This window comes from Nannobrachium achirus (genome assembly GCF_963921795.1).
Source record: "Nannobrachium achirus genome assembly, chromosome: 16".
NCBI classification, from domain to species: domain Eukaryota; kingdom Metazoa; phylum Chordata; class Actinopteri; order Myctophiformes; family Myctophidae; genus Nannobrachium; species Nannobrachium achirus.
In genome coordinates, this window is record NC_137823.1 from 26,913,710 (window position 1) to 26,936,545 (window position 22,836).

The 22,836-nt window shown below is 41.6% G+C and overlaps 1 protein-coding gene across 1 annotated transcript; it reads left to right on the forward strand.

Annotated features, from left to right (window-relative positions):
* Window positions 1-2,847: 2,847 nt before the first annotated feature.
* Window positions 2,848-22,634, forward strand: LOC308300934 (structural maintenance of chromosomes protein 6-like; the record flags this gene model as incomplete). Its single annotated transcript, XM_080744831.1, has 26 exons — window positions 2,848-2,976; window positions 4,532-4,646; window positions 4,755-4,860; window positions 5,302-5,438; window positions 5,572-5,633; window positions 6,089-6,169; window positions 7,052-7,153; window positions 7,581-7,700; window positions 7,791-7,889; window positions 9,024-9,170; window positions 9,257-9,345; window positions 9,627-9,791; window positions 10,377-10,555; window positions 11,697-11,898; window positions 13,218-13,332; window positions 13,452-13,612; window positions 14,211-14,346; window positions 14,466-14,546; window positions 15,052-15,222; window positions 16,557-16,694; window positions 16,844-16,989; window positions 17,398-17,523; window positions 17,909-18,014; window positions 21,058-21,210; window positions 21,749-21,846; window positions 22,532-22,634. 26 exons carry the CDS (start codon window positions 2,848-2,850, stop codon window positions 22,632-22,634), a joined length of 3,267 nt encoding a protein of 1,088 aa, XP_080600957.1.
* Between the last annotated feature and the right edge of the window lie 202 nt (window positions 22,635-22,836).

The window sequence follows — 22,836 nt, forward strand, 5'->3', positions numbered from 1 at the left end:
ATAATTTTATTTTTCAATTAAAATCCAGAAAAGTATATATATTTTTTTAATTTAATTTCAAATGCATTTATTTATACTTATGTTAACTTTATGAACTTAAACACATACCTAAAGGGGACATGTTACCACATAAAGACAATAAACATAAGACAATAAAATTGTAATAGGCTATATTCAAGTGGATGGTAAGATACTGATAAAAAAGAGATCTGTGACCGATATTTTTTTATCTGTATCTTAGCATCCACTGGAATGGAAAAAGGTATTTTTGTATCTGTTTTATCTGGCCCAGTGGGAATGGGCCTTAAGGGTCATGTTTGCATCTTTGGAAATTGTAATAACTGATATCAATAATATATCAATCAGTATTCGGATATTAACCTCTGGGCCGCATTAAGTGAAGGTGGGGGTCGCAAGTGGCCCCCGGGCCACCAGTTGCCCATGTATGAGTTTAGCCACACCCTTGTCATTGCCATACACGTGTGTGTGCACTGAGTCTGGACGTTGGTATTGACTTCTGCTGTCATCTGCCATCTTAATATTATTGACTGCATAAATAATATTGACTGCTCGGTAAGTATTGGTGATATATTGTGTAGGATTTGTTAAGAGTCGGCTTAAATGCCGTATATTTCACTTTAAAACACTTCGGGGGTCGTGTGTTTGTAGTAAGTAGACCCAGGCCAGTAGAGTCCAGACAGCATGCAAGTTGTTCGATTAAACATTTAGATACCCACTGAGCACGCCGTCTAAAAGTGGTCTAATAGACGTATAGATTTGGAAATGTATTAGTGGTCTAAACTTAGACTAGACACTAATAGACTTCTAATAGTCGTCTAAATGTAGACGGTCTACATTTAGACGACTATTAGAAGTCTATTAGTCGTCTAGTCTAAGTTTAGACCACTAATACATTTCCAAATCTATACGTCTATTAGACCACTTTTAGACGGCGTGCTCAGTGGGTACCTATTTATAGAATAGTATTGGTGGGCACGGCAGTGGTGTAAAGTTATTTTACCCAAGTAGGCTATACTGTTACTCTTTTGAGGAATTTGTAGGCTATGGTTTACTTTCCTTGAGTATTTCCAATTTCCAGTAGGCCTACTTTTACTCTCAGTACTTTAAGTAGACTACATTTTGATGCTAAATACTATACTTAAGTACTTTTACTCAAGTATATTTTTAATTCCGGCTTATCTATATTGAAGTATTAAGTAAAATATGTGAGTAGAGTACTTTTTCCACCACTAATTAGTGGTGTTTGTCCGGTTTTAGCCGGTTGGCCAAACACTACACACCTGTTGCGCATCAACGTAATCAGTGATTTTTCAAGCCTGGTTCGAGCCCCAGCCGCAGCTCCTGCGCCACAGCCACGGACCACCATTTGAAAAGATTAAACCTCTCATACCCAAAACCTAAGATATTTGGTCGATAAGATTGTCAACATTATTAAAGGTATGTTAAGTGATTTCATTTAATTCAAATGATAACAAAATGGGTCCTCCTTAGCCCTGCCTGAAGACCGCCGTGGTTCAGGCCTAGTTCTGCCATAACGTTGATCAAAAATAACAATTGCTCATTTTCTAATTGTGTAACTCGTCATGGTAAATTAAGCAATGCACTGAATGCAGATGTTTAACAATAATTTAACTCTTGCGAGTGTAAAATGAAACCAAATGGACCCATTATACGGGTCCATTTGGGTTAATTTTACACTCGAGGGTTAAAGATCTAATAAGGGTCCATTCGGTTAACGGCTCCATCATTTAGCAGGGGACCACCCCTCAAGGAACACTGGTGGTCCCCGGCCACACTGTTTGAAAACCACTGACGTAATTGACAGATACTACACATCCCCACAAGCACCCCTGGGACATGGGCTATATATGATCATCATGTCCATGCATCTCTTGACAGATATAGCCTACTAATGCTGTGGTTCTCAAAGTGGGGTCTGGGGACCCCCAGGGCCCGGAGTATGTCTGTGTGTATGAGGGGGGACTTCTTTGGCCTATGGTACATTAGCTATTGGAAGTTGCAAGCTCACAACATGTTACATCTTGAATATTTGAACACAACTCCTGTAGGCCTAATAGGATCTGAGGCTAAAATACATGAAATGTTTGAGAACCACTGTCCCAATAAATCAGGGATCTTCAACGTTTTCAGGCCAAGGACCCCTTTGCTGAGAGAGAGAGATGAAGCAGGGACCCCCACTATAGCCTATAATGTATACAATTGTGTTGCAGATTAAAAATGTTAATAGATTTCTTAGTCAGTGTAGACTTGTTTGACAGTACTGTCATCAGTGTATGTTGGATTAATGTGTATTTTCAGACATTTACCACTTGAACTATCAATAGTTGTTGATCTGCTCTTCTTTTTCCTCTACACCAAACCCTTTGCCAGCAATAGCAGATCTACAAGTTCACAACGCCTTGCAGCTTGAGGCGTGAGCTTGTAGATCTGCTATTTTTGGCTAATGTTCCACTTAGAATAGCAATGTTAGGGTTCAAGTGGTTAATGTTAAAAAATGATCATATCACACAAAGAATTGGCGGCCCCCCTGTAGTAACTCTGAGGACCCCCTGTTGAAGACCCCTGCAATAAATGATAGTATTTCATTATCCCGTTAAAACTGGGAAAGAATCCGTCGTTTTAGATTTTTACCACGGCTATTAAAACATAGATATATAAGCTAACAAACGCATCACTTCGTGCCGTGCTGCGAGCTTGATCTTGACAGTGTGAGAAGAGAACTTGTAGAGAAGGCATTTGTAGAATCGGCCTCGGGTCTTAATTGGTCAATTTTATTTTACTTGGAATTAGTGAGCGATCGTCAATATGTCGAGACGCCGACCTGAGGACGAGCCAGGAGACCTCCCACCTGTGGAAGAAGACATGGAAGTAGAGGATGCTCCTGGTCCCAGTCAGTCGAGCCTCCCTCTGAGAAAGGAGGCTTCATCACAGGAGGTATCATACTTTACTTTGCTTGACACTTAGCTCTGGTCCATACCGGTCCGTAGCGTTAGGAGTTCTCCTTGATACCGATGTGCTCACAGCCGCGGTAGCTCAGACTGCTCAGTGCTCAGCCTCGTCTGTAGTAAAAAATAAAAAAAATACACTTTTGCTACTCTCCAAAACAAAGACGTGTTTGGGATGTTGAAAGCTTACTTTCCTTAGTGGAACTGAGAACACTCGGAACCCCCCACTTCACGTCTCTAAAATACACTTTTCGGCCATCAAGTCAAATGTTTCACTAAACTGTATTTTTTTATTTTTACTACAGACGAGAGGGTGCGCAGCCTTTCTCTGCCCTACAGTGGTGAATCTGGCGATATGCAATTGGTTTCTGAACCAGATTATTTGTCTTTGGTCTAGGCCAGTAAAAAGGTCTGGATTTACACCAACCGGCAGACACTTCTCCACCAAAGTGTGTGTGTGTGTGTGTGTGTGTGTGTGTGTGAGAGAGAGAGACACATTCTTTTCAAAAACATCCACTTCACTCAATATATGTAGGCTACTAAATTGCTTGGTTACAATTTTCAGGCTAGTTTCTTGGCTTACCTATATTGTCCTAGATTATGAGGCACTACACTGTCTCTGCATTTGTTGTACTGTATGTGTTTACATTTTACTGTTAAGTCGCTCTGGATAAAGAGACTGCTAAATGCCTAAATTCTAACTCTCCTTGAGGTCTACTGGAAGGCATATGTTGATGCAGTGTGTACACATGATCGCTCATCCGCACTGCCAGCAACGCGAGCGATGAAATCTCATTAAAATACATTGTTTCAATGAGTCCTCCTGATGTACCGCGAGCAACAACGTATCGTGCAGCGACATCGTCTACCCCTCCTTTATTCGCTTGCAGAGTCTATTTGAGTGTAACCTCGCCTACCAGGCTTTCTGAGAGAAAGCCTGGTGTTCGTTCACAACAGGCCGTTTGGTTTCCGCCTAGAGCGCGGAAACCACTAGAAGAAGCGGCGTCGCTTTGATTTGGTTCCCTCCGTTTGTTTCCACAATCCCTATTAAAATGCTCGAGTAGCCTCATGTAGTCTTGCCAGTCGCTAAAAGTTGGACTAAAAGATGCATATACCAAACGAATTTTTCAAAAGCAAAACTACTCCGCATCAAGGAGTTTATTAGGTAGGTCCTAAAAGTGTGTCCTTGAGCGCAGGGGAATATTTTAGGTTAAAACTGAATCCGGTTTGATCTTTCCGGCAAATTGTAGTCCTTTTAGTACTACAACATGACGTTTTGTGGTTTCCGCTCCAGACCGGTTACAAACCCGAAAAGTGAAGTGATCCCAGACTAATTTGAGTGTGGTTTAGCGTCCATGTCCCGCCCCCAACCACTTTTTATTTTTAATTTATTTGGTTTTTAATGTATTGGTCACGCGACATCGCCGTCGGAACGCCCTCTCGTTGTCAGTGCAGAAGAGCTGTGAGAATGCACAGATGGTTGATATGAGGTATTATGGTGTGTATTTTGAAGTGTAATAACACCGATGTGTGTTCATCTGCAGAGTGATGACATGGGCATCGTGGAGAGCATCACCTTGAGGAATTTCATGTGTCACTCACTGTTGGGACCTTTCAACTTTGGTTCCAATGTCAACTTTGTTATTGGCAACAATGGAAGTGAGTTTGATGTTTATTCTTTTCATCCTTTTAACCTGTTTCTGTTTATCTCGGTATGTACACTTAGATCTGTGCTTTCTTTCTGTGCTCCGTGTCACAATGTTACAGGTGGGAAGAGTGCTATTCTGACTGCTCTCATAGTGGCCCTAGGGGGGAATGCACAGGCCACAAACAGAGGGTCCTCCCTCAAGGGATTTGTGAAAGAAGGAGAAAGGTAAAGGTTGTACATTTGCTGTACATATTTATGTAGCTCAGATTTATGGAGGCATCCCTCTCACCTGAATAGGAACACCGGACTGACTGTGAATGACCTTGGTGTGGCAATGAGCAACAGCCCAGTGGAAGCAGCTTTGTGTAGCAGATCTTGAGGGCACTCGAATGATGATTTATATAGCACATTTCCAACAACCAAGGTTGAACAAAAGTGCTGCATAGAGCACATTAACCCATTTAAACAGGGAAAGCATCTGTCATTTTAGATTTAAGCTATAAAGCATTATTTTATACTTAAGCTATTCAAAAATAGCAGATATGCAAACTCATAGCTTGTCACTTCATGCCGCTTATAGATCTGCTATTTAATAAATCTTGAAAATGTGTGCAAATCATTGAATATATACAGTATATCTATCATTCTTCATTCCTCTTCTCACAGTTCAGCTGATGTTGCAGTCACCTTGCGCAACAGAGGGAAGGATGCCTACAGGCCAGAAGACTATGGTTCGTCCATCAAAGTGGAAGTGAAGATAACGCGCGAGGGGGCAAGAACCTACAGACTGAAAAGCCAATGTGGTGAAGTCCTCTAAGATTAAATACCCATTCACTTGGTGGAGTCTAGCATGAACTCCACTCTTTATTCTTTATCCATTCAGCTCTGTGTTTGTCTATTTATCTTTCTATTAACAAGTTATCTCCTGTCTCATAGGTCGCAACATCTCATCCAAAAAAGACGAGCTCCTGGCAGTTCTGGACAACTTCAATATTCAGGTATAATCTCTGCTCCATATGTGCATGCACTCCTTTTCCAGCTATTTTATACATGTACAGTCCATCTTGATCTACTTAATAGCAACATCTTGTTTAACATCTTGTCACCTAACTCTGTGATGGTTTTTACTTGGCTTGATTTAATATAACTTTGAAATATACAAAAATACATTATACAAAATATTTCTCCATCTTGAAGACAGACAAGTTTTCTTAAATTATAAAATTGTCAGCAGCTTTGAACACACTGTATCAAACACTAGCAACTGCACTGGCATCTTGTGTTCACCATAGGAATGCAAAGCAGAAAAGCACCGGGTTTCCTATATTTCCTCCTTTTAGAACAACCTTTGGTACTTGATAAAACATTCAGTTGACTTCTCAATTTGAGTTACTCAAACAACTATAAACAACTCAAGTACAGTATTTATCTTTTATTTTATTTCATTCAAAAGGTGGACAACCCTATTTCTATTTTGACCCAAGAGATGAGCAAGCACTTCCTTCATTCCAAAGGAGAGGGTGATAAATACAAGGTGAGGTTATCCTTATTGTTTTAGCTTTACTGTTTAAAGGTAACTCTACACCAGGGTTCCCCAATAGGCGGCCTGCAGGCCTACTGTGTGGCCCACACCAACCCCAGTAATAATGGTGGTATAAGAGCAGCAACAACACAAGTATATCGTTGTTGTCGTGTGGATACGTTCTTTCGCAAATCATACAAGGCCGTCGCACAAAAGTAGTGAAAACAGCAGATCTACAAGCCCGCGAGGCATTGTGTGCTTGTAGATCGGCTGTTTTCACTAGTTTAAATCGGTTTTGGACATACAAGATTTTCACCCGATAACGAAGATATCTGGACTGTCGCTGGAGTAGCGGGAACACCACCGTCGCCCCCTGCAATGTTGTGGCCCTCGGCTTGGTACCCTAGACATGATTCGGCCCTTGGGGGAAAATTATTGGGGAACCCTGCTCTACTAACCTGACTTTCGCCAGATGGTGGCAGCATTGCTTATGCATTGCTTTACCATCTGGGCTCGCTCCAGCACAGTTGATAACACTCGTAAAGTCCCGGGCCGGACCAATCAGCGGCAGCTATGGGCGGGCTCTGAGCGGCTCTGAGCCAATAGAGTCTGATTGCAGACCACGTGGAAACCCAGGAGGCGGATTCTGGGTGCAACGTCATGCAGACAGGCCAATATGAGTGGTTGGAGTTGGCGGCCATATCCAATCACCTGCTTTAGAATTTGAAAAAATGGCCCGCCCCTTACATCGGTTGTGCTGGAACGAGCCCAGATGGTAAAGCAGAGCGTTATGCAGGCATACGCAATGCTGCAAACCATCTGGCGAAAGTCAGGTTACTGCTCTACACCATCCACAGTTAAATGGAAGTCGATGTCTCCCCCTCCCCCATGCAGTTTTTTCTGAAGGCCACCCAACTGCAACAGATGAAAGAGGACTTCAGTTACATCAAACAAACCAAGGACTTCACTATGGCTAAAATAGAGCAACACGCTGAAGTAAGAACTCATCTGCTCATTCAATTGAATATTTATTTGTGTTCTGGGTTCCCTATTCTGGGGCAAACATTCAGTGAAAATGGCCAGTCTGCACATTCCAACGATGTATGCGCTTGTAGATCATATCTTTCAAGATATTTAGTGTATACGGACAAAAGCAAGGGCTTGAGTATATACCCCTGGGGGATAATCACTGTTACAGTCTCAAAGGGCTCTACAGGACCACATTTAACTCCTTAGAGAGATCATGTCACTCACCTAAACTATATTGATGCTGGATTGTAAATAAGACTGATACAAAATGTCAAATTTAGATTGGATTTTCCTCCATGGGCTCAGTGTTAACTGTCCAGTCTGTCCAAAATCAAAGCTTGTTCATTCATGCTGTTGGATGATGACTATGGCTAATATGTATCTGTGACTGCAGTGCTTGGCGGACCTGAAGTACAAGTATCGTGAAAAACAGGAGCAATATAAGAGCTTGGAATCACTGGATGAGATGAACAATAAGCTGAATGAGCTGTCGAAAATGATGGCCTGGGCTATGGTGAGATCAGCACATCTGTGTACTTTTAAGATGTAGAATCAATGTTCTGCAGCATTGTCAGGATAACACTGACTGGGTTAAACATGGCAGGTGAACGAATTGGATCAGGAGATGCAGCCGCTGCGAGACAAGCTAATGGTCGATCAAAGTTGTTCCATCAAATATGATCAGAAGATTCAAGAATGGAAGGTGAGTTGCCCTTTATACACTAAAAGATTAAAATATTTGTACCATTGGCCAGTTAAGGGGGGGGGATGTGAGCGGACCGCTGTAAGTAACTCCACAGATTCCCCTCATATTTCAGATGGCACCATGGTGTTAATGTAATCTGAGTTCCCAGAAGTTCTTATTTTTTGCCTCTAGGGGGGGCGAGAAGAACTTCTGGGAAGAAACCATTATATCTCTGGGCAGGAAGTCAGCCCAGCACAGAATCTGAGTATGGGTAACTGAAGGCAAAGATGCTGTCGGAGGTTACCTATATCTAAATAAATAAATAAAAAATCACAGTGGCAACGCCTCTGCAGCCCACGTTTTGAGGCGAATCCTCCAAGACTAATGTTAATGTAACATCGGCCCAGCAATCCCAGTACCTCCGGATTGATTTCCACTTATCACACTTTTTACCCGTTTGGAAAGAACAGACTACAGTAGTGTTCAAGCGCGACCTCCGACGTGGTATAGTTTTTTTGCCTAACGAACTACTGCTGTCGTCTGTTCTTAGCAAACAGGCAGATAAATTAAATGTGCGCTGATTAGGACTATCCCGAGGAGCAGAGATTGCTAGGCTAATGTTTAACGTTGAGACCCCTCCACTCCTCCTCTGCTCAGATCCGTGAGAAACAACTGTGCGCTTCTCCCCATGTGTTTACAAATTCTTCAACTCACAATGCCACATGTTTTGGTTCATTTCCTGCATTTGACGAGGATTGCATTCACACCAACAGTGAACTGCACTCTGTGGATTAGAAATAATTTGTTTGATCCGCACCAGAATTCACACCAGCCCAAATGAATCGCACTTTCCGACAATACGCTCCAGGATTCGTTTTAATCGCAATCGCAGTAAAATATCATGGTGTGAAAGCCACCATAGACTCTTAGACTCCATAGACTTAAATACTAGCCTTTCTATCCACTGATGTCACAGTCCAGCTCTTCTCAAAAGGCTTTGACAATTAGATTTCTTTTTTTTTTTTCTCACCAAGAAAGATCGGCATAGTGAGCTGAAACGCCCCTGCTGTGTACGTTTTAATAGGCATAAGTCATTTAGGGAATGGTAACGTTTTAAACATACTATTTCCCTACTGTCTACCCCCTGTACAGAACAAGGTGACAGAGGCTGAGCAGAAGTTCAAGCAGATCCAGGATCAGGTGGATGGCATCACACAGGGCTACAAGGATCTCCAGCCACAATGTGTGGAGCTGAAGGCCAAAGCCCAGCAAAAAAATAACGAACTCAAATCTGGCGAGGTCAGACTTAAGAACAAAACCATAACTTTTTTGAGGCATTTGAGGCAGAAGAAGCAGTTTAACGCCATGAACAATGTCTCTTTCAGGTCACTGTGCACAGATACAGGACCACCATGAACGCTCTGGAGAAGGACAAGGCCCAGCTCTCTAAGAGGATAGAGGAGCTCAAGTTGAGGTACCGACCACTCACTCTTCTTCATCCATCCTCTATATGATAGACTGATTAGAGTACAATAGAGTAAGTAATAGAGCCATTGTAGATATAATCCATATCGGCATACAGTAAATGAACAAATATCGTCCATGTATCGTATCGCTGTTAAGCATATTATTACACCCCTACTGAGCAGCATTGGTCATTGTTTGGTAAATATCTGCTTCTCGATCAATTACGCCAGTGATTTTTTTATGTCGGTGCCTGAATGTTTAAAAAAATATATCTTTCCATGCCTCTAGCATCAGTGACAGCAATGGGGCGGAGAGTCAGGCGAGGGCAACACACAAAGAGCAGCTTGAGGCTCAGCGGGAGAGTTTGAGACACAAGGACTCCACACTGGACCAACAGATAAACCAGTACCAACAGGTCATCACCCTCACTAAGGAGGAGCTCTGCAAGATGAGGTGGGTACTGGGTAGTAGGAAATTGGAGAACTGACTGGTTGGAAGGAGGGAGGGAGGGACGGACGGACGGACGGACGGACGGACGGACGGACGGTATCTGACTGTAAGTAAGACACTTATTACCCAACACAGGATCTAGTGGGATGGCTGAATTGTTAAGCAATTGGGCGCAGGTATACGATTGTCGGCATACATTAAAATAATTAATTATCTGTTGAGGACTGAATCACAGAAAATGGAAAAGAATTCTTACAGTGGATGCCATGGTCAGCAGCCATTAATCAGGCGCCTGTGGTGCAGTTCAGGGGGCAAATTTATTGTTCAGGGATACTTGGACTGGGCAAGCTGGGGATCAGACTGGCAACGTTCCCATTCCCCAAATATCCTATTCCCTCTGCTCTGGCTATGGCAATACTGTATTCTATAAATGCTTGGTTCTAGTATGGTACATACACAGACTAGACTAGATCTTTTGATGGGGAAATGTTATATTTAATCGTCCTACATGTTCCGGAGCCACAATTTCTTTGAATACTGCTTTGCCATCGTCTGACTGTTTTTGTCTCTTCTCCTCCCTGTCATCAGGCGAGAGCAGGACAGCCTCCACAGAGCCATGGACATGAACAGGAGGAATCTACAGACACTGGAGGGCAGCCGGTCCAACCGCCTGCGGCGCTTTGGAGATCACATGCCAGCGTTCCTCAATGTCATCGAGGAGGCCTACAAAAACGGCCAGTTGCAACAGAAACCCCGTGGACCTCTGGGTAAAACTTTCTCTATTAGTCGGAGAGGGGCAACGACTATTGAAGTGCATAACTATAACTAATGAGCATACATTTTGAATACTAGAGGTTCCACATCTGGAGTTCTGACACCTACGTTGCACCGAAAATCCTTAAATTGTCACTTTATTGATGTGCAGATACCCTGTATACACTTATGTTGGTTTGTTTACGCACAGGAAGCCGGTCCTTTTCCCTTTGATATTTATTTTAGCTGCATAGCAGCAGGTACTTTTGCTGGGGTCCACATAGAAATAAATTGCAAACTCCTTTGAACTCCTTTTTTAACTTGTCCATGGCAGTGTTTTTCAAATGGGGTACGTAGGGGTACTGCAGGGGGTACAGGAGAAAATGGGGATATTTCTATTTTACTGTAAGGGTAATGACAAAACATTGATAGTCTTTGTGTGAACCTGCTCATCTGTAAATGGTTTAAATTACATCAATACCTTGACTAGTACAACTATTATTGAATAGAAAGCAATGATTATGTGCCATTATGCTGTTTTATTTTAAACATATTGGCGTTGGAACTGGACTTTTCATGTCAATTTTATAAGCAAAATGCTGTACTCAGATGAAGGGGGTACTTGGCTTCAGAAATCAGTATAAGGGGTACTTCAACCAAACAAGTTTGAGAACCATTGGTCCATGGGATGACGTCACACCTGGTCACGTTAATTTTGACAGCAAGTTCTGATTTAGTCCTTTGAATAACACATATTAAGTTTTAATCTTAGTACGGCAAATGCATTAAGTCTTATTCTTAGGACTAAATATCAAAAACCGTAGACTTGTTAGTCTTTGTGAAAATGAACACTGCCTGGTCGGGGGGGATTCCTATACACTGTGCTGGATAAGCAGCACTAGGCTGTACAGGTAGCTGTCAAGATCTTGCAAATGCGATCAAATGGATTGTTTAAAGATATAATCTTGTGGTTTTCATCATCGATCAGAAGATGTTTCTGCTTTCACTATACTTCATTAGAATTGAATTAAGTCTGTACTTTAAATACCTTTCCCCAACCTGTATCACTTCTTTAAAAAAAAGTTGTTTCTCACTCCCAGAGACTTATTGTCCCCATTTCTTGACCTATTTCTCTTTTTTCTCTCCCTTCCTTAGGTTACTGTATTGGCCTAAAGGACCCAGAGATGGCCCTGGCTGTGGAGATCTGTCTGAAAGGACAGCTGCAAGCCTTTGCCTGTGACAACTATGACGATGAGAAGGTGCTGAAAGGCCTCATGGGCAGAGTATTCCCTGGTGGCCGCAGGCCTACCATCATCACAAGCCCCTTCATCCAGCAAGTCCATGACACCAGAAGGAGGTAAGGCCTGGTATAACGGAGCAATTTGAAGAGGATTGTCTTAATTAGTCCTGTCAGAATAAGTGCCAAAAATACATTCATCCCGTGATTCTTTATCCAACCATTTAAATTCTGTTGTAAAAAATCTAGGTATCTTATTCAGACTAAAGCTTGAGAATCATGTTTGCAAACTTGTTCACTCAACATTGGTTTTCCTCCTTTACCGTTGGTCAGCACTTCAAAGAGTTGAGTGAATTGCACCAGGAATATATCAATGATCAGAAGAATTGAAACTTTTAAATGCACTGAAATCATCGTACGTTATAAATAAAAGAAATCCAAAGATTTTTCGAAATCATTTAATTAATAAATTAGAAAAACAAATGTTAACTCATCCAGTGCCAAAACCGAAAAAGTTCGGTTTTTTAAAACGTATTAAGAAATGCCAAAACCGAATAAATTCGGTTTTTGAAAAAAAAAAAAAATCTTTTTTTTTTTTGAAGATTTAAAAAAAAAAAATTTTTTTTTTGGACCCCATCAAATCTAGTGAACATGATTTCAATCGCGATTTTGCATGTTCCACCCCCATACAACCCCATCTAACATACAGGGCAGCCATGTTTGTTTACATAACATGTAAAACATAATGGCGATTATCTCAAGAATGCCTGAACGGATTTCCAATCGGATTTTTTTTGTTTGAAAGCTGTGAACAAACTGCACAAATCCACTCGATTGCATTGGATTTTTTAGAGCTCATTCTTCTCTGTTTTTTTCCCATGCATGAGGTGTGCAAGGTTTAATCATGGCTAAGTTGACGAAAATAAGGCTTCTAAAATGCTTGGTAGCCAATAGCTAACTTCAAGCTAACTTCATCCTCTTCCTGTACATGCACAAAGGAAAGTGTTCAGGCAAGTCATGGCTGCAGGGCTTCTGCATATACCAGCATATCTCTATGGGATTTTCTATGGCACCTGGGGCACCCTCTAGTGGTGAACGGGTGGCACTAAAAGAGTTAAAGAAGTAGTGAAAATAGCCGATCTACAAGCTCGCGCCGTGTTTTGAGCTTGTAGATCTGCGGTTTTCACTAGTTTGGGTCCCGGGCAAACATCTATTGTCTCTTTTGGGTCTCGACCTGAAAGGTTTGGGAACCACTGCAATAGACTGTGCATGACTCTAGCTCCTTTATCCAGAAGGGGTCATGAACATTTGCTGTTCCGTGTCGGTGTCCCACCTTCATATGTTTGGTCATACTTTATCTGTTTTTCTTTTGCCATTGTAAAACGTGTACATTTAAATGGTTGTCTGATTGTTTGTTCTTGAATGCATATATTTGCCAGGGCTGTCAACCATCGTGACTATCCCTCAGTGCTGCAATCTCTTGAAATCGAAGACCCGGTTGTGGCCAACTGTCTGATTGACCAGAGGGGAATAGAGAGTGTCCTGCTCATCAAGGTGACAAGCAATAGCTCACTGTGTTTAGGGAATTACCTCAGTTAATCTAACATTGTTGCAGTAGATATTCGTTACAGCAATTGACCTAATATTTGGCTCTGCTTATTTCCCTGTGGAAGGACAAAACAGAGGCTCGTCGAGTGATGCAGGGCCGCCAGTCACCACAGAATTGTTCCATGGCCATCAGTAAGGAGGGAGACCAGATCTACTATAACCGCGCCTACACAGCTGATCAGAACAGAGCCAATTACCTCAGTGGAGACGTGGAGGAGGAGATCAGGTCAGCATGGAAATGATTTCAAGAAAGCAGTCACTCGCCCGTTGATTTTGGTTTCCTTGTTTTCATTTTCTAACATCAGACCTGCCAACCTGTACCAGGCACACCTTTTGACCTATTGAGTTTGCGATATGGATAGATGTGCACTAGAGCTGCATGATGCTGAATAAAAAGCACAATATGGAAGCTAGAAATGTTCAAGCAAAGTGGCGTGCCACAAGGCTAAACATTTCCTCAAGGGTTGGCAGGTCTGTAACATCCATACACACACTTACTACATCTGCTCTCATAAAATCATGTGGATGTTTCTTGAAAAGAAAGGGAAAAAAAAGTTGCGTGCACTTTCTACCGCGTGATTTACTAAGAGTAAAAAGTGTGTGTGTGTGTGTGTGTGTGTGTGTGTGTACAGACACACACACACACACACACACACACACACACACACACACACACACACACACTGTCCATACATACATACATATAGAGCATTTGTATTCTGCACTGTAATAATCTTTAGTGTTCAATCAATCACGGCTCCCTTTCATGCATATCTATCTTTGCCTGTCTTCCTTTGTTATCTCTCGGTTTTGTCCCTTCCCAGACGCTTGAGGTCAGAGCTAGAGAACCAGAATGGCCAGGCTGCTCGTTTCCAGAATCAGATGGCGAAGGTAGAAGGAGATCTGAAGCAGAACGACACTCTGCTGAGGCAAGCCCAAAAGGAGCAGAAAAACACTAAAGTACGTATCTGTTTTTCACCTTTGACCTTGCCTTTTTGCTTGACATTCTCGCCTTTCTGTCTTGACGTTTTTCTATGAACTATGTATGTCGAATTCATATTCTATTTTCTTTTTTCCAGGAAAGAGCAAGGAGAGTGCAGTTTGAGCTGAATGACCTGCAGAATGTAGAGGAGCCACAATCAGAAGACCTCAAGCCCCTGGTGTGTATGCCAACACTGCTTTTAGTTTCCGGGAATAACAACCCAAGTTTTTTTGTTATTTTATTCTATAATCTTTCCTCCCTGTATAATTGTTTCGGACAGAATTTCTGTGATGCCACAGCACTGTTTCGTGCACAATTTTGGTCAACAGAACGATATTTACCATACCTAGGACGTGGAAATAAAAGTTTTTTGCCTGACAACAGCGATATTGCAACAACTAAAATGACAGACGCAACCCCTGCTCTTCAAATACAAATCAGGACTATTCAAGTACTAATTTCACCTACTCTAGTTTAGTTGCTAGACTCAGTAGCTGACATTAAGTGGAGTCACCTACTGAGTGTACTGTAGTTAGTCGTGCAGGGGGGTTAAGGGGACTTTTAGTACATGGAATGAGGGAACCCTGCCACAGATGTAGGAGGAGCTCAACATCCGATGCACATTCAGGGTACGCTGAACATATCTTGGACACCACCTCATGTCATCCACCGCTCTCCCACAGGAGGAAGACCTGGAGGAGATTAAGGGTAAAATATCCTCTACTCATGGCGAGTTGAAGGCAGCTCTGGCTCAGATGGCCCAGCTCAAGACCTCGTATGAGGAGGCAGAACAGGAGTACAATCAGCTCAAGGAACAGATCAATGGCGTGTCAGAGGAAGTCGAAAACATCAAGGTACGCACACTACACATAAGTGGATACTAGGCATGTCCTAAAATATCTGTCAAATATTCAATTTTTACATTATTATATTGTGATACCTGAGGAAGGTCTATGTGACTAAAACGTTGCATAATTTCATTTTGCAAGTGTAGATGGTGTGCGGGTCATTGTGTAAATCTTTTGCATAGCCGATCTACAAGCTCAGTGTGTCGATTTGGATCGGTTGGTTGAACTATTTCAAGTGAGGCGCTAAGTGAAGGTCAAGAGGATTGAGGTCAGCCTTTAGAGAACCTGCAGTGCACACAGTCATCTGTCCCATTTATTTGTTATATATTTGACTGTTGATTGAAGACTTTATAAGAAGTTTGGAAAAGGTACAGTTTCCTGATGATACAGTTCACTGGTACAAGGTCAACTAAAAGGATACCTCAAAAAACCTTTTGGGCTTGTTAAAAACGGTCATAAAACACAAAATAAAGTATTTACAATGGAAAGGTCAGGGGGAGGTTAGGATAGGCTTTTTGTCTTTTACCAGTTTCGAGTAGCAGACGGCTTTTCAGTGCTGTTTTAAAGGTAGGGATTTACACTCCTTTAAAGCCTTTGGTAGGGCCTTCCACATTTCTGCGGCATAGCAGGAGAACGAATTTGACCTTTTCTTTTCTTTTTTTAGCCAAATCTGGTCACTGAATGTGTGTGGGGATATCCTACAGGTACTGAATTTGAACTGAATCAAATAAAATATGCACAATCCTTTGTCAAAATCCATTCCCTGTCAGGTTCATGGACTGTGTTATGAACTTATGGAATACAGCTTGAATGTGGGTCAATGTCTTCAAGGTGCATTCACAATGGATGCAATAAAATGGTCTCACAGTCGCGAATAATGCGTTGTGCTCTCATTACACAGAATATGACACTTAGGGGCCCTATTATGATCCAGGTCTTATGCCTTATGCCTTAACTTCTTTACCTTTTTTTTTACTATTTTGAAAAACATTTTTAAATACTTCAAATGCTGATCTACATCTGCACGTTGTGAACTTGCAGATCAGCTATTTGAAATATTTAAAAAACTATAGTAAAAAAAGGCAAAGAAGTTAAGGCATAAGACCTGGATCATAATAGGGCCCTTAATCTTGAAGTAATATTTTCCCCAAACATAAACTATCACTTTTTGCTTCGTCATTCATGTCATGTCTATGTCACGTCCGGTGTGTTCAGTTTATCAACATTGATAAAAGGTATTCTGGCATGTTCAGATCAAATCGTCTTGTCTTTCTGCTGTGCTAAGGCACAAATTATACATTGCCATGTTTGTCCTCTTTTTCGCCTGTGTCCCCATGTAGGAGGAGCTAAGTATGAGAGACCAGGAGGTGGGGAAGTGTAGGCACCACCTGAAGCATTACGAGGATAAACGCAAGGGCCACATCGAAAGCATCCAGGACCTCGAAGCGTCCCTGAAGGTCAAGGAGCAGGAGCTCCAGGTACTCTTGATGGGGACAAGATGAAGTGTTATGTTAGTAGCAGCAGTTCATATATAGACCAACAAATGAATTATCATATTCATTTGTCATATTGGGACAAACACATTTTCAGTCTTGGGATTTTATTTTGCTTTAACCCCTGGATGCAGGAAGCTGTAGCCAAGGCCACAGAGATGTGTCCTGAGAGACTGGAGGTGAATCGGACTCTACAGAGCCTGTGCACAGAGATAAACCGTCTCAGGGTTAAGATCACCTCCAATCAGGACCAGCATGGCAACCGTGAGGAGATCGTTAGGTAGGTCACCATGCCACTTCTTCCCACCTCATGCGTTAAATTATTGCATAAATGTAGACATTGCTTGTGTAAAGCTTTGTCTCTTCTAGGTAGGGATGCAACAGTTCTCGGTTAATATTCAAACGCACAATTCGCAATCCACAGTTCAAGACGCATTAGACACAAATTGTCACCTTCAAATTGTCACTGTCTGACACTGGGGAAATACCCTCCCCACGAGTGAATCCCAACAGTTGTGAGCTTGTTGATCGTCTATTTTCGGCAAGGGACACAATTGGATTAAAGTTAAATAAGCATATGATTCGCCTAAAACATTTACATAACGTCTGTTGTCTCAACTAGTGCATCTCTACTTGCATCCCACTCTAAATATCTTCTCATTTCACCTGTGCATGTGTGTCTCCCCAGGCAGTACCATGAGGCCTATCAGAACTATAAGACCATGAGAGATCAAGTGAAGAACCTCACCCAATTCGTCCAAAAGATGGATCAAATTGTCACGCAGAGACTTCAGGCTTATGACGAGCTCAAGAGGTTAGTTGGAACTAATACCTGTCATTATCAGTTAAAAGGTGAGACCTTAGATATCTTTATTTAGAGAGCAACTGTCTCTGTTTCAACTTGACCAAGTGTTCATTCAAGGAACGTTTACTGCTGTATCATGATTCATCAATAGGGGGCACAAATGCCACATTTTCTAACTTTAATTTGAAACCATTGCATGTTGCATTGTATTTACCTTGGTTTGGTTTTGGTATAGCTGATTGGATAAAACATATATTTGATTAGTTAAATTAACTAATGAAATATATTTTGTGTTTGACCTACTAAACCTTTTGCATCTTCCTCCTTTCCCTTGCCTCCCTCTTCCATCTCTCTCTCTCCCCCCCCCCCCCCCCCTCCCCTCCCTCCCTCCTAGTACGCTGGCGATTCGTTCTCAGTACTATTTCAATAGTATGCTGCACCAGAGAGGCTACTCCGGGTCTATGGTGTTTGATCACAGGAACGAAACTCTCACAGTCTCAGTAAGAATTCTTTATCTGTAATGCTCCAAGCTATTCTTTGTATGGCCGCATATTATTGAAAACAATTATTGCAATATCCTCACAAAAAATTGCATGAACTATGTAAATTGTTATATTTGCAATCGGTGTTGGGCAAGTTACTTTTAACTCATCTAGTGCCTTTCGCGTGATGTCACGCGATAAGTACTAGAGTACGTATAGTGCCGAATGCGTGATGTCGCGCGAAAAGTAATATATTACTGTAACGGCGAGTAAAAATACCTAGTACAATGGCCGACGCTCCGGAGACGAAATCCGCGCTGATTTGTCATCATCACGGCTCCACGAGCACACAATAGTCATCCCATAACATTGAGGTGGACGGCCGATCTCATCTTTAATGTCCATTATCTCAAAACAACACTTTAGAAGCGAAGATGGAGGCAGATGCTCGCTTATAAAACACATGTATAAACGCTCCTATGCAATCCAGCATGGCACCACGTAAACAATGATCGTTTCCGTCGCACTATCCGATGACGTCAGACCGGAAGTACTTCCGGTCTAGACTTCTGGCCTTCAAAATAAGACAATGGCCGTTAATGGGGCCGGGAGGGGGCACTCTGGACCCCCTAATCCGTTAATGTCCTGGGCTCTGGATGAGTTAAAAAGTAACTTATTACTTAACTAGTTACTGCTCTGATAAAGTAACGTGTTACGTTACTAGTTACTAAATTATAAAAGTAACTAGTTACTAGTTACCTTACTTTACTTTAAAAAATATATATAATCAAAACGAAGCATTCTTTTTTTCTTTTTAGGGGGCTTCAATAATGACCTTATAAAGAACTCCCTGTCATTGTAGCAATTATTATGCATAGAAATGCAGTGGAACAATAAAGCTAAAGATATGTTTAGAAATGTTGACAGGCATATATTCATTGTAGCCTTTTTCAAACCAAGTTGTGAACTTATCGTTGTGCTGTGCAACACTGACTAGTTCTCTGAAGGTAACAGACTTAAAGGTTGCGATGGAAAGCATAATTGATCAAGCATGTTTCAAATCTAGCTAGCACTTGCATTACGTGGCTTGGCAATCAATCTGTTTGGTTCACTCTGGGTGACATGCTGTGGCGATTTTGGTGGAGTAGATTTTAGCGCCATTTATCTCCACAAAGTTAAAATAATGTTTCCAAGTTGCAAAGCTGCTGTTGTCTCGAGATCTCGCCAGCATTTGGAGACACGAGGACTCTCCGCTCCGACTCTCTTCACCGTTTATGTGACAATGTGTGTGCGTTGGCTTCAGTTTGTGTGTATTTTTTAAGACCCGCCCAAGGCCGTCTCTGATTGGCTTAGCCTGAAGCTTTAAGCTAGGTCAACCAATCATTGCTCCAGGCACGTCTTTCACTTGACTGAGAGTTACCACAGACACAGGCAGAGGCAGTTTATGACAGGGCTGGGAGCAGACAGGGAGGCTCCGAGAGAAACAGTTCATTTGGACCACTGAAAGTTACTAGCCACTTTACACCACAGTAACTAGAACGGCGTTATTGAATGGGAAAGGTAACGAGTTACGTTATTAGTTACCGAGAAAAGTAGTTTTGTTACGTAACGCCGTTACAAGTACACTTCCCAACACTGTTTGCAATACAACTCTTTGTGACCCAATTTATATCTTATAATGCTGGATGAATCGTGTAGCTGTTGGGGCTGTACAATAACATTATTTTGCTAAATACTACAAACACAATTATTTTAAAATGTGAAACAAATGTCTTTGTTGTGCTTCTTTACATCGCTATACCCTTATCCAGCCAAACGGCCTGCCCTACACACCTTGGACCATAGTTACAAAAAATGTGTGGTGCCATTAATGCATCTTCATGCATAAAACCAGTCTCTGCTCAGCTGATATATCAACCCATACAAAGTCCTTTAGCATGTGGAAGCCACAGGGTTCCCACAGTCATGAAATTCCTGGAAATATTTTGAAATTAGAAAAATATTTTTCCAGTACTGGAAAAGTTTTGGAATTTATCAAGGGTCCTGGAAGGTCCTGGAAAAAATATCTATGCATTGTCTTTGGTTTAATATTGAAATGACACATTAAACATTGGCCAAATTGTCAAATATTAGAGGCAGAAATTGTGAAAATAGCTGATCTACATGCTCACAACGCCTCGCAACGCGTTATACAAAGAAACGTGTTATACAAAATTCCTCAACTCTTTTTAACTCCCCAGTTAAAATATGATTATTTCGGGGGTCACAGCCTGAAAAGGTTGAGAATCACTGGCATATACTACCTGTCTTTGGGCATTGCACATAGGAGTAAGCGACCTGTTATTGAGCTGAATTATTGTTATATAGTCCTGGAAATCGGGTTAAATATTCTGGAAAAGTTTTGGAAATGTTTTGGAAATGAATTGGTAAAAATGTGTGGGAACCCTGAAGCCAGGTTGCTAATGGGCATGAGATTGTAGCATGTATTTTGAGGCACAAAAATGGAGGAATGGGAGAGGTATTCAAACAGTTTTTACCAATTTACTGGAAAGTGTCCATTTATGTCATGGGGTGTGCACTCTAAAGTGTATAAAAATGTGTACACTGTCTTCTCACTCTTTTTTTTTAGTTTTTTAGTTTTTTACATTTACACTGCATTATACAGTATTGAATAATCATGCACCATCTATCAGTGGTGCAGTGGTGATTCAATGTTTGGGGGGTCGCGAACGTCGCTCAACACCTACTATACAGGTCTATTGGTATGCATATAGGCTCGTTTCTTTGTTAAAACAGTTGTCGAGGTGTGAACTAAGGGGTGTGCGAGACCCCGGCTCAGAAAAGATATGGGTCGTCTGGGGCGCGCGACCCAAGACCACGGCAACTCTGCCATCTATCAACCAACACTTAACTAATTAATCTCTATCCATTTCCCCATCTCTCTGTTTTCTCTAACCCTTGGCCCTTACCATCTTCTCTGCTCTGCTTTTCCTTCCCTACTACATTCAATCTACCTTTTGTCTATTGTCCTTCTCTCTCTTCTCATCTTGATGTCTCCCAGGTCCAGCCCGGTCAGGGTGACAAGGCTAATCTGAGCAACATGTCAGGGTTGTCGGGGGGAGAGCGTTCTTTCTCCACGGTCTGCTTTGTGCTGTCTCTGTGGGCAGTCACAGAGGCCCCATTCCGCTGCCTTGACGAATTTGATGTCTACATGGTAATACTGTTTAGCATAAAGCCATTTTACAGTTACGATTGTTGTATTTTTTTCTTACAGTAAGACACCCTTAATACTCCTTGAGCTCAGATGCAAGAAGTAGCTCTACACTTAGCCTATCTTACTGATGCGACTCCTATAGACGGAATTCCTGTGTCGCCGCCATTGCCGCAGTGTAAACAGTTGTGTAAAGTAACTAAGTAAAATTTTGAGTATTTCCCATTTTCAATCATTTTACTTCTACTCAAACTGGCTGCTGTTAAGATCACGGCAATGGCGGCAGCGCTCTCTACAGGGGAGTCAGAAGAGTGACAAATTAATGACAGATTTTGAGTGACACATTAATGAGGTTTTTTGAGTGACAGACAGGTTATGGTGGCTTTCACACTAAGTAATGTTGGCTATTAGACAAGGGTATGTACTGTGTGTGTATATATATATATATATATATATATATATATATATATATATATTGTTTTACTCAAACTGTTGGTTAATTTCTCAGACTATAATACAGCCTGTGTGTCTTGTCTATCAGGACATGGTCAACAGGAGGATTGCCATGGACATGATGCTGAAGGTTGCTGAAAGCCAGCGGAAAAGGCAGTTCATCTTCCTCACCCCACAGAGCATGAGGTTAGCCACCATGTCGTCTCACGTGGCCAGACTGTTGACTCCCACAATTTGCTAAATGCTCCCGTCATACAGTCTGGAAGACGGAAGTTCTAATGATAAGTATACCATAAAGCGGATGTGACGCACCCGCTCCCTTGGTGCAGTAGTGATAACAAGTCCTACTGAAAGCGTTAGGACTTGTTTCAATATTTTTGGGGGTGTTTCTCTGGTGTTGTTGGTTTTACTTCCATGATGTTTTCAGATGTTTTCTTAAAATACAGTATACACGCATAACAAGAATATGCTGCGCGAATGACTGTCTGTGCTAGTGCGCTTCTCTATATAGCATTCGGAGAAGGTGGAATAGTTGTCTGGCTTTGCAAGACTTGCCATGTATCACATGTATCACATCCCTGTATGAGCGCAACTTGATTTATGTCATTGCCACCCTAACAAACAATGACAAGGGAAGTGTCGCACTCAGAATGATGGGATTAAATGCAGATGATGTATAATCAATACCATCTCAAATGTGTTTATTATGAGAAACAAATAACAATAGTTTGATATTAAAGGAAATGTGTTGGCTGAGTAGTCAATGTTGCATTGTGTTGGCCAAGCAGTCACATAACTTATGCCAAAGCAACCAGTCCAGTAATCCATTAAATTGCTGTTAATATTGTGATTTTTTTTTATTTTTTCTCAGCTCTCTGCCCACTAGTGACCTAATCCGTATCCTCCGGCTCCGTGACCCTGACCGACGTGGACTGCAGGCTCTCAGAGAGAGAGACGAAGAGGAGATGGATTAGAGTGCCACCCTGTTGTTTATATATTTTTTTGTTTGCTTTTTACAAGGTCTTAAAACAATACCATTTTAGTTTATTTAAAGTTAATTTAAAGTGATAATGTGAAGCCTCTTTTTTTATTTATTTTTGTTTAGGTAAAAGACAGTTTTTGTTTATATAAACCAAAGAGAAAAAAAAAACATAATTGGTTAGGAGGCTCTTTTAA